General features: G+C 41.3%; 1 protein-coding gene across 1 annotated transcript in view; it reads left to right on the plus strand.

Annotated features, from left to right (window-relative positions):
- Window positions 1-12,294, plus strand: part of LOC126109824 (serine/threonine-protein kinase 11-interacting protein) — a 251,012-nt gene that overhangs the window by 180,183 nt on the left and 58,535 nt on the right. Inside the window, exons 14-15 of the mRNA XM_049914880.1 lie at window positions 1,020-1,156; window positions 4,330-4,473. Coding sequence (XP_049770837.1) covers window positions 1,020-1,156; window positions 4,330-4,473 — 281 coding nt within the window. The remainder of the gene's footprint in view (window positions 1-1,019; window positions 1,157-4,329; window positions 4,474-12,294) is intronic.

The following is a 12,294-nucleotide window of genomic DNA, read 5'->3' on the forward strand; positions in this document are numbered from 1 at the left end:
GTTGCCGCGACTGATGCCGCGACACACAGTGTTTGGAAATTTATGCTAGATGTATATTGTTGTTTTCTGACTGCAAAAATAATTTTTGCCACGCTCTAACAATCCTACCACAACAAAGGTCAAATGATTGTGGTGTTGCTCATGCTGCTAAATACTGCATTTTCGGGCATTATGTGGCAGGTGTCATCAGAGCACAGTTAATAAAGTCATTTCATGTAATAATGAATAAACTAGGCACTCATCTTTTCGTGTTTCCCACGCTGGTCTCGTTATAAAATCGTGGCTCAGTCGTCGAAAATGTAGGTGGTGATGATTCCAAGCTCGGATGCAAAGAGGCCTAGGTTTTATTCCGCTATATTCAAAAGTTTTATAGATGTGTTTCACAAACCATTCTTGAAGATTAAACATTTTAAAGTTAGCACAATGGTGATGTAAAAAAATAATCAGCACTCCGAATTTAAGTTAGACTTCTTTTTTATTACTTTTGCTGCAATATCACGTAACACACAAAACATCACTTTACAATACAAAACATACTTGAAAATACCTTCCTCACTGTTAAAGTTCACATTTTATAAACTGGCTACAATATGCGTCTTTGCAACATGACATCCAACACTTAACCTTCTCAAGGTCCGACTCTCTAACAAGTAACAACTAACAACCGCTAACGCGCCAAAAAATCAGAGTTACAAGTACGACAAAGATCATAGTGACAAAAGAAAGAATACACATAAGAGTAATATCATTGCAACATAAACGTATCGATGTATCTAAGTACGTCTACATTAATGAAATCAAATCTGAATGTTGTCTCAGAAATATGTTAACTACTTTACAGAAACACAGTAGAATATTGCTGGTATAGAGAGGTTGAGTTGAGGTGCCGTGATGGTTACGTAATTCAAGTACCATTACAACGGGTACTGTCAGTCGGTAAGAAGATCGGCAGCATTAAGTAGTTGGGAACTGTGACGCTGCCGGACGGGCTGTAACGTGGCAACTGTGTGCACTCGCAGGACTCCCGGCAGGAAGCGGTCCTCGGAGGAGCGGCAGGTGGCGGCCCACGGGCTCCCGGCGGTGGCGGGCCCGCAGGTGGCGGCGCCTCCGCTGCTGCCGACCCTCCCGCCGCCGATGACGGAGAGCAGCAGCTCCGGTAGGGGCCGGTCCCACTCTCTGGTAGCAGTTGCGTTAACGTGAAGCAGTTTCTCCTGTAATGACTGGATGCATCTGTGTCATGTTATATTGGAATGTTTTGAGTTCTAACACTTATATACTATTTTTAATATTGTGGAATGTTAAAAGTATTTGAATGTAACTTTAATGTCAGTAACAATTTCTGTTTTGCATAGTTTGTTTCCTTGCATGCACAATTTAAACAAAATTACACTAAGAGTTTAATGTCTCTAACACACACTTAAACAGTATACAAACGACACAACCAGTTGCAGCCTCAGCACACTAGCTCCCGCACTCACGTGCGTCCGATTGTCATTCCCACGACTTACAGTGAGGGAATGTGAGTGTTTATTTAAATTGCATTGGCACGACAATCTCTGTATTAATTTAACAAAATTTCCAGAATTGTAAATGACGTACCTTCATTTTATTTAACGTAAAATGTGTGGTATACTTGGAAGTAATGTGAGAGACAATGTAATAGAAATTTGAATTACAGTAACCTATTAAATTTCGGGAACGCGGCCGTGCAAGTACTACTTCGTCCACTGCTATTTTGGGTGTGTACTGTCTGGCCGTCCTCGGAGTGGGTCGAGAGACTGGCAGTGAGGCGCCGAACACGGCCTTATATAGTCTACCGCGGTGTTACTGCACGTACGGGTCACAGATGCTAGTCAGCAGCAGAGGAGTACACTTACACGTGCGCCACCTGAGAGCATTCGGACATTCAATTTGCCTATCGGTGTACGTTTGGTGAACCTCGGTGACTTCTCTACAATTAATTACACATCTGGAAAGCATTTTTAGAGCGAACGGATATTCCTAGCACCGAACTCACAGAGCATTCGATGTGAATTCCAGGAGACGAGGACGTGATCTGGAAGAAGAAAATGATACCTTCAGATCGAGAGCATTTTTGCCTTTTGTGGGTTCTGTTTCTGTGCAGAAAAGCCGTACCGTTGACAGATGCCATGTCGAGGTGATCTTCCGGCCTCCTACAGAGCCTACAGCCTTACTGAGTACTGTGAAGGGAAATGTGTATCAGATTCCTTGCGGAAACTGTTATACGTCACCTACAGGTCAGACTGTGCACCATTCACGAGAGGTGTGTGGAACACCAAAGATACACACGCGTAGTACAACCGGACCAATCAGCTTTGGCTGAATATTGTATACGTACGGGTCATTCGGTGAACTACAGTGACATGAAGCTTTTTGCACCCTACCCTTCCATTTGGGGTTCTACATTCGAGGAAGCCGTACAGATTCAATTAACCGATAACTTAATAAATTGAGATAACAGTTTTGATTTGGATAAGGAATCGAACTCTCATTGTAATTAAATTCCAGAGAAGTCATTTAATTAAATTGCAGAGAAGTCATTTAATTAAATTGCAGGGAAGTCATTGTCTTATCGCCACCGAACGAATGTCGATAAATGAATAGTGTGTCTGTACATTTTCACCACAGGTGTTGTAACAATACGAGTCAAGATAGATGTAACGGAACTTGAATAGCATATTTGCCTCTATTGGTTATGGTAGAGAGAGTGATCTTTCGGTCCTGTCTGTATATTTATATATAATATTGCACGAATAAAGGCTGGGCGAGTGTAAAGCTATCGTTAAAAACGCACGCCATGTGATTTGTTATGTCATAATAATAATAACATGCTTTTGAATACAATTAAAATATAACAGTGATACCTGTTTAGTGTTATTGGAAATAATATGTAGTAAATTAATGAGTAAGGTAGCCGATCCTATAAGAAGAGGTAAAATTTGGCATACTGAGGTGTTTTGCTTTATATCGACGAAGCCGATGATACGGCGTCATTTTTTTCGTTTACTCTTAGAAATAAACAAGTAAAGAAGTGCTGATTGTGTGTAGTGAAAAAATATAGGGGCGAGTTTAAACAACTAAGGCATACAATCAGAGTAACAAAAGGACATTTAGTTACATGAAATCGCGGATAGCAAAGTGTGATCATTAAATTGAGTACATCTACAGGGCAGTCAATTCCGGGATAAATCTATACGCATTTCACGAGGGACACGGTATTGAGACTTTTTTTTTTTTAAATATCGCAGAGAGCAGGCTCCAGTTTATGAAAAGGAGAAACACTGTATCATTATCATTGACTGTTGGTGTCAAGCAACCAAAACTGTTCATCAAAGGGTTTTGATCGAACTTGGGAGTTAGGGTTCAGAGACTCACATATACTCCGCATCAGAGTGTGAATGAGTGGTGAATGTGAAATAAAACTGTGAACAAAGTTACATTAAGTAAAACAGAAGAAACAAGACAGTTTGGTCGTATCTGTTATTATTCCATAAAATGTAACATTTCTTACCGTTGTACGAAGCCTTTATAGATGATCGTTATGACAATTTGCTTCGAAGGGATCACGTTACGAGTTATGTTTTGGGGACCTGGTCAAGAGTGGGTAGTTCGTAGATCCTAACTACTGCAGATATTCTGGAATCAGGTGCTACCGTGACCGTTGTGTGTTGTCAGTGACTTAAGGTTACCATATCTCATGCAGTAAGATCGACGCGCCTTTCCACTCGGTATAACGGTGCCTCACGGCAACAACGACAACGCCGACGACAAAGAAAGATACGGTAGACTGTCACATGTGTATGTGGTGTACCTATTCACTGCCGACTGGCAGGTGTGACCCGCACACGCAATAATACCGCAGTAGACTGTACGAGGCCTCTCTCGGCAGCTCATCGTCAGTTTCGTGACTCATTCTGAGGACGGCTGGACAGTGGGGGGCCAAAATATCAGTGGAGGTAGTAGTATTTGTGTGGCTGTGTGCCCAAAATTTAATGGACGCAATTAGGACAGAGTGCTATTGACCCCACGTATTGTGTAGCAGAAGGCACATTTGAAAGTGCACTGTTAAATATTATTCAAGTATCAAAGTCCTTCACCAGGTGAAGAACACACACACACACACACACACACACACACACACACACACACACACACACATAAGTCAAGCTATCATTAGTCATTTTGGGCTGATGATCTCGTATGAGGTAAAATAAAATGCACGATGCTTTAATTAGTGTAGTGATGCTAATCAGTTGTAAATGTGAAACCTCGTGCTCGCCTGCTGAGAGACACGGCAGAGTTCTGCAGATTCGCTGACTGACAGCGTGTGCACGGCTTACGAGGGCCGCGCCCCCGCCTCTGCGCCCGCCCCCGCTGCCGCTGCCGCCCTCACTGCGTCTCTACAGACCGGGCCCGGTCCTCATGTGGCGGAGCCCGCGGCCAGCCCTCCAGGTGCTGCACTGCCCCGCTGTGGGGCTGCTTCTTCTCACTTCACCTAACATACAGTCTCCCCCCCCCCCCCCCCCCCTCTCTCTCTCTCTCTCTCTCTGCCTCTCTCCCCTTCTGTGCCCTCTTCAATTTTTTTGTGCTTGTAGGGTTTGAAGGTCATTGCCCAACTGTCAATTCTCTTAAGTGATGTGATGCAGTTCTCAAATAATTGTCTTTGAAGGTTAGAACAGTTCTCTGCGCTGTGACTGTAGGCTTTCCCGGCGTAAACTGTCGACGAAGGTTTCTCAGGTCTCCAGCCGGGTGACAGCGTCGATACCTCGCGACGACCCGTCTTCTGGTGAAGGCTTCGCCAGAAGATGGGTAGTATGACACTTCCCCGAAACGTTGTGAGATATCGACACTGTCACCCGGCTGGAGACCCGAGAAACCTTCGTCGACAGTTCTCTGCCCTGTTAATGTACTGTCAGTATCTGAGTGTTTAGCATAGCAGTGTCGTGATCTAAAGCCTGCGGTTCAGTTCTTTAATTTTCCCAAATTCTGTATTTATCAACAAATAGTAATGTTAGCTCAAACATTGTCATAATGTATAACTGTGTGCCGGACTCGGGACCTTTGCCTTTCACGGGCAAGTGCTGTACCAACTGAGCTACCGAAGCACGACTCGCGCCACGTCCTCACAGCTTTACTTCTGCCAGTATCTCGTCTCCTACCTTCCAAACTTTACAGAAGCTCTCCTGCGAATTTTTAATTACTAGTTGCAGGAAATTGCCAGTATTGGCAGTAAATTAAAATTTGGTGCTCAAATTCGAAATGTCAAAAAGTATTTCCCCAGAAATTGAACACTATGAATGATGTATGTATATGCAATTAGCTGTTTCCGTCAGATTTTTTGTTACAAGGGGCAAGCAAAGCATTTCCATTTGAGGGCACGAACGCAACGTAGCACGAAGCCGGTGCCAGTATGAAACCCCCGACGTGGGCGAGGGATTAGTGGGACGTTCGTGTCTTTTCGCTGTAAGTACAGTAAGTACGAGACTTCAGTGCTGCAGACTCAGCTACCGACAGCTGCCTTAATATGTTATGAGCATTTTACACTTAATAGTGCTCTTAAACCTTCTAACCAGGAAAGACGATTTTTTTCGAGGTTTTTTTTTTTTTTTCCGTATACCCTCTAAAAGCTGAAGCATGAGCACTTTCCTTCAGATTCATATAAGTATAAATAAAATTGGAGAGGGCAGAGCAATTCTCCTTGAGAGTGTCAATTTCCATCTCTTTATTGAGATGCTAAAATAATGTTGTGACTTATGAAGATTTCTTATAAACTGTTGCAGTTTTCGTGAGGTTACGTTTTCATAATGACTGAACAAACGTGTGAACTTACTCCCTGTACAAATGGGAAAATTGAATATTTTCATATTATGGCATGTATGTCATTTAGCTGTAAATGTTGCATTTGTTGTTAGAAAAAACTTAGACACTTTTGAAGAAGAGAGAAGCGCTTGTATGGATATTAAGAGTTCACATGGAAAGGCAGTAGATCAAGAGAAGACTTTGACAATATTGGGTGGAATGCATTCTTTGAAATTCTAGGTGTTGCAAGAATAAAATACAGGGAGTGAAAGGTTACACAGAATTTGTATAGAAACCACACGGCAGTTACAAGGATGTGTAGAGCGAGCAGTGGTCAAGAAGGGAGTCAGATGGTGAGGAGGGGGGGGGGGGGGGGGGGGGGGCGTAGCTGATACCCTATCTTATTCGGTCTGCACTTTGACAGCATCTTTGAAGGAAACCGAGGATAAATTTCCTTAAAAAAAAAAAACTGTCATTTGGCTAATGACATTATAATTTTGTCAGAGGTGGTAAAGGACTCAAACAGAATGGATAGAGTATTGAAAAGAGTTTTAAAATGGCTGTCAACAAAACTGAATGTACATCTAAATGTCGGGAAGTCTTTTCGGTAGGTATTTATCTGGAGCTTAACATCGCGCCAAAGTGGCCCGAACCGGAAGAGAATAGAAGCATTTTGAAATGTTCTGCTACAAACGAATGCTGAAGATTAGAAGAGTGGATTGCATGACTAATGAGTGGGTACGAATCAAATTGGGTGAAAAAAACTTTGTGGCACAAATTGACTAAAAGAGAGGATCATTCACTAATTATGGAGGCAAGTGTGGAAGGTAAAAGTTGTAGAAAGAGACTGAGAAGTATGTTTGTTGCAGAGGTGAGGAGGTTGCACAGGATAGAGTAGCACCAAACTTGTTTTTGGACAACAACAAAGACAGTATGTGCCAAAACAGATCAGTATTACTAATGCCATATACCTTCTAAACCTAATTGTCATAACAACGGTATAAGGGGATCTGAGATACATGGAATTGTCAATGAGATTGAATCTAGAAACATTTTTTCTACTGTTCCAGAATGGTACGTTTGGCTCATTTTCATTTGCCAGGCGAAATATTGTGAGACACTCTTACGTGGACAAAATCGGTCAATCCTCAGTTGACGGTGGAACAGTAGGAGTGTGCGTCAGTATGTAGGCCTAGGTGGCAAAAATTAACATTTTTTGGGTCATCGAAATAGTTTTAGGTCGTCCGGATCTCTCAGTGCACGACTGCTTTCTGCGTGATATCACAGGGCACAGATTTTACGCCTGTGTACCTGGGAGGATATTACACAAAGTAAGAAGGCAAATTACCACAGTCACCGACAGCACCACATCGTAATCGCTTGAGAGTGCTTGCCGACAGTCGGATGTCTGCATTCAGGCTAACATTTATTTTGATTGATTTATTTTGTTTAGGTGGTGCCGAACAACTTATAGGAATGTCAAGAGGTGCACTGTTAGATACACAGCTGTACTACTCTTTTCGTTAAAGACAATCAATTTCGGTCTTACATCTCCGGCCTCTGTGGCCGAGCGGTTCTAGGTGCTTCAGTCCGGAACTGCGCTGCTGCTACGGTCGCAGGTTCGAATCCTGCCTCGGGCTAGGATGTGTGTGATGTCCTTAGGTTAGTTAGGTTCAAGTAGTTCTAAGTTCTAGGGGACTGATGACCCCAGATGCTAAGACCCATAGTACTTAGAGCTATTTGGTCTAACATCAGACCTCCATTGGAGCTGTTGGACCGAAAGGAGAAAACCGGATAACGAGTTTGTACAATTCTAATACAAAATCACCACGTGGATATATGTGACGTGTAGACCATTATTCATTATTACAGTTGCTATTGCTTATTCTAAGTCTCTTGTTGTAATAATGAAAAATGATATACATATAATATGTATACACATAATGGTTATGTCTTAGAATTGTATATACTTGTTATCAGGTTTTCTCCTTTTGGTGCAGCAGACTCAAAGATGGTCCAATGTTGGACTGAAATTGATTACTTTCAATAAAAATAGTAGTATAGCTATGATTTTGACAGTGCAATTGTTAACCATTTATTTATGTATTTGCTGTTTAACAATCAGTTTTCAGATGCCATAGCTTTAATTCACACATACATCGCAATATGAGGTTATTATTATTATTATTATTATTCGTTACAGTCAACTTTGGACTACGCTAAGCATCAGTCATTTCTTGTGCTTTTTCTTGCGTTCTTCCCAGTACTTCTTCATTTTTTCTGAGTGGGCTTCTTTACGTTCTTGCGACCAGGTTGTTCCCGTCTTCTTTGATTGCGTTCGGTCTTTGAATCCCTGTATTTTGTTGATGGCATTCCTATATTCCATTCTGTTGTAAACTGTCTCTGGTATAATGTTCATTTCTGCAATGTCTTCTTTTACTTCTTTCAGCCAGTTAATTTGTGTCTTTCTGCTTTCCATGTATTCCAGGATTTTCTTTGCCGTTCTTTCTGGTGCCATTCTTTTGACATGCCCATAGAAACTCAGTCTTCTCTTTTTAAAGGATGTTGTCAGTTTTTCAATTTTCTCGTATAACTCTTTATTGGATCGCAATTTATATTCTTGTCCATCCTTTTTAGGTCCTAAGATCTTTCTCAGTATTTTTCTCTCTTTTATTTCCAATTTCTCCAACAGACGTTTTCTGTTCAGTGGGATGCATTCAATCGCATACAAACTTTCTGGTTTTATTACCGCATTGTAGTGCCTGAGCTTGGCATTGATGGAGATCGACTTTTTATTGTATACATTTCGGCATAGCTGGTATGCCGTTTCCATCTTTATTGCTCTTTCCTGTAGTGAAACATTTGGTAACCCTGTCGGTGTAATCCATTCCCCTAGATACTTAAATTTATGAACTCTCTTAATTATTCCATATTTAGTTTGCAATGTCTGTGTTGGGTCTGTTTTGTCCTGTATCATCAGTTCTGTCTTTTCATACGATATTTGTAGACCTGTCTTCTCAGCGATCTCATGCAGCATTTCTATCTGAATCTTTGCTGTTTCGATGTCATCTGCCAATATTGCCATGTCATCAGCAAATGCCAGACATTCAATTTTTGTTTTATTTCTTCCTAACGTTATCCCATTTTTCACTCCAGCTTCTGCCATCTTCTTTCTCCATTCCCTGACCACTTTTTCAAGGACAATGTTAAACAACAGTGGGGAGAGCCCATCCCCTTGTCTAACACCTGTTCCAATTACAAACGGTTGTGACAATCTACCCAAAAACTTCACTTGCGATTTTGTTCCCGTAAGGGTTTCCTGGATTAGACTTCTGCTTTTATCATCAATCCCAAATTCTTCTAATGTGTTAATCAGGGTTGGTCTATCAATAGAATCATATGCTTTTTTGAAGTCTATGAATGTAATTACTAGATTTTTCGATGTGCGTGCGCGAAGTTGTATTATGGAGAGTAGACTGAATATCTGTTCACTGCATGATCTTCCTTTTCTAAACCCAGCCTGATATTCACCCAGATCTTTCTCTACCTGATTTTCAATCCTGTTTTGTAGTGCCTTGGATAGGATCTTATAGGCCACTGATAACAATGAGATACCTCTGTAGTTATTTGCATTTGTCTTGGCACCCTTCTTATGTAATGGATGAATCAATGATGTCTTCCATTCCTCCAGAATCTTCTCTGTATTCCAAATCTCTTCAAACAGTGCCTCGAAATTATTTATTAAGTTTTCTCCTGCGTATTTCAGTAGTTCCGCGACTAACGAATCTTTACCAGATGCTTTATTGTTTTTTTACCAGTACAAGATAAATGCCTATTTTGATATAAAATGTGAATATCATACATTATCAGCATTCTGTTACAAGGACAGGCTTACGTCCACATTCGCCAACAGTTTACGAGGAGACATTATAATTTGATATCTTCTGTTAAATAACATTGTGTACTTACATTCAGCATTGGTGAAAATCTAGGCTTGTGGAACTGTCTGTAGCAATTTTTGTCTGTGTAAATTTAATACAAGAAGCACGCTTCAGTCTCTACAATCCAAACAGTGCTTGCGGGAGTCACACGACAGCATATTTGTCACCTTAAGTCGAAGGGCTACTAGAAAGTCAGAAATGTGTTGACGGTTTATTGAATAACTACAGTTAACACAAAATGTCACTTCTGAGAGACAGCTGTTTTTTAGCACAGGGCATCACCAGATCTCACCAGCTGTCTCTGTCTTCGACAAACCATAGTTCGCACATGGGCTTTCATTATTGCCAAAGAATTTATTCTTTCCAGTGCACAGTGTATGTCTTCTGCATGTGTGACACCCATTAGATTCTGAAATTAGTAACTGCTATATCAGGTAATATTGTGACGTACTCGTGTTTGACATTAGGTACGTGATATTTCTAAAGCACTGACTGTCTCTCACCATCGGCACATCTCAACCCTATTTCGTGTAGCGAGACGTGGCATCGATTTTCGGCAATCGGCTGCGCTATGGTCTTAGTGGGTATAATGTACTGAACCCTCGACATTTTTTTTTTTTTTTTTTTTTATCGAGGGCACGAAATTGGGCAAATGTGCTAACCATGCAACTTGTGCTTAATGTGTCCGGTTGTTCCCAAAAACAGAAAGTTAATCAGTGTTAGCACAAGGACACTGAATTGTGCCGCAAAAAGAGGTCGCCACTTGTGGCAGGTGGTGCTGTTTGCAGCAGTTCAGTGAGTGGTGAATGTAGGATGTGGTAGTATGATGCTCCAGTTAGGAGCAGCTATCCTGTGAGGCGATCACCAACTGTTACGGATGCTCTCAGGTGGTGTGGTCTAATGGCATATCCACAGTTCTCACAATTAAAACAAAGTGAGCCTTACCTGTGAGTGTCTATGGTGTACTATCTCAGTTGTGTGACTGGATTCGTCATTTCTTGCCAGAAATGCTGCAGTTCGTAGTAACTGATGGAATGTCGTCGAGTGAAACAGAAGGCATATCTGACATTCCTCGAGGAAATGTTGCGGGCACTCTGCTGTTCTCAATCTATATGAAAGGTTTATGCGACAGTTCTGAGCAACCCTCGTAGATCATTTGCAGCCAGTGCTCTTGTTTACTGTCTAATAAGATTTCCAGAAGATTGAAACAAATTACAAAATCGTTTAGACCAGACATCTGCATGGTGCAAAAAGTGACAGTTGACCCAAAAAGATAAAAAGTCAAGTCATCTACACGACTACTAAAACAATCCGTTTCTGTTACCCAATAAATCACACAAATTGGAAAGTTGATGGTTCAGCTAAACACGTGGGGTTAACAGTTACAAACATCTTAATTTGAAACTGACATATAGAAACTCGGGAGGTGAAAGCCAACACTATGTTCATATGTCCTCTTTTGGAGGACTACTGTGCAGTGCAGGATCCTTACCGTACGGGACTGACATAGGACATCGAAAAGCTTCAGAGAAGTGCAGCTCGATTTGTTTTATCGGGAAATATGGGAGACAGTGTCACGGATATGATAAGTGAGTTAGAGGCTCGGTAATTAAAACAAAGGCAATCTCTTTGCAATGAGGGATTGGCTCACTATCTATTACGAATGCAAAAATATTTTAGCGACACACGGCTACTTAGGGAGGAACGACTGTCGTAATAAAATAAGAGAAATCGGAACTCGCACTGAACGGCTGAGGTGTTTGAAAGTGGGAACGTAGAGAAGTAGTGTGAAAGTGGTTCTGTGAACTGTCTGATGAGCACTTAAGGCCAGTACTACACTATCATATTTTTTTGACAAAGAAATATAATCAAATTTTCATCAAATTTGTTTGACAAAGATGTTTGACGTAGCCCTAAAAATGGGTATTACACTGTCGTCATATTTCTTATTTGTTGCATCGTATTTGTATTTGGGAAAAAAGGAAACATTCTCAGATGAAGCTATAGGTATTACGTCGAGATAGTGAAAGCATTCAACAAAATTACTTACGAATGGATGAAAGCGTATTTCAGTATTACCTCAGGAAAGTGGTTTCTCATATTACAAAACAGAATACTCTCTTGAGAAATGCTATATGCACAGAAGATAGGCAACCTGTGACACTGTGATTTCTTGATACAGGAGAAAGCTACTCTAGTTTACAACACAGCACTCGAACATCACTTTGCACATTACTTGCTTACTTACTCACTGGTCATACCGGACTCGAGAGTCCATTACCGCAGCAACATATTTTTGCTCTCTGTCCCTGTCTTGGGCTATTTCCTTCCATTCGCCTTCAATACCTAGGCTTCTCAAATCAGTCTTCACATTGTCCTCCCATCTATGCCTTGGTCTCCCCACAGGACGTTTTCCTTCTAGGTGCCCTACCAGTACTCTGCGCGCTGCCCTGCCCTCATCCATTCGAGATACGTGACCCGCCCATCGCAGCCTATGTTATTTAATAATACTGATTACGTCAGGGCTTGAATA

The sequence above is a fragment of the Schistocerca cancellata genome, chromosome 12 (genome assembly GCF_023864275.1).
Source record: "Schistocerca cancellata isolate TAMUIC-IGC-003103 chromosome 12, iqSchCanc2.1, whole genome shotgun sequence".
NCBI lineage: Eukaryota > Metazoa > Arthropoda > Insecta > Orthoptera > Acrididae > Schistocerca > Schistocerca cancellata.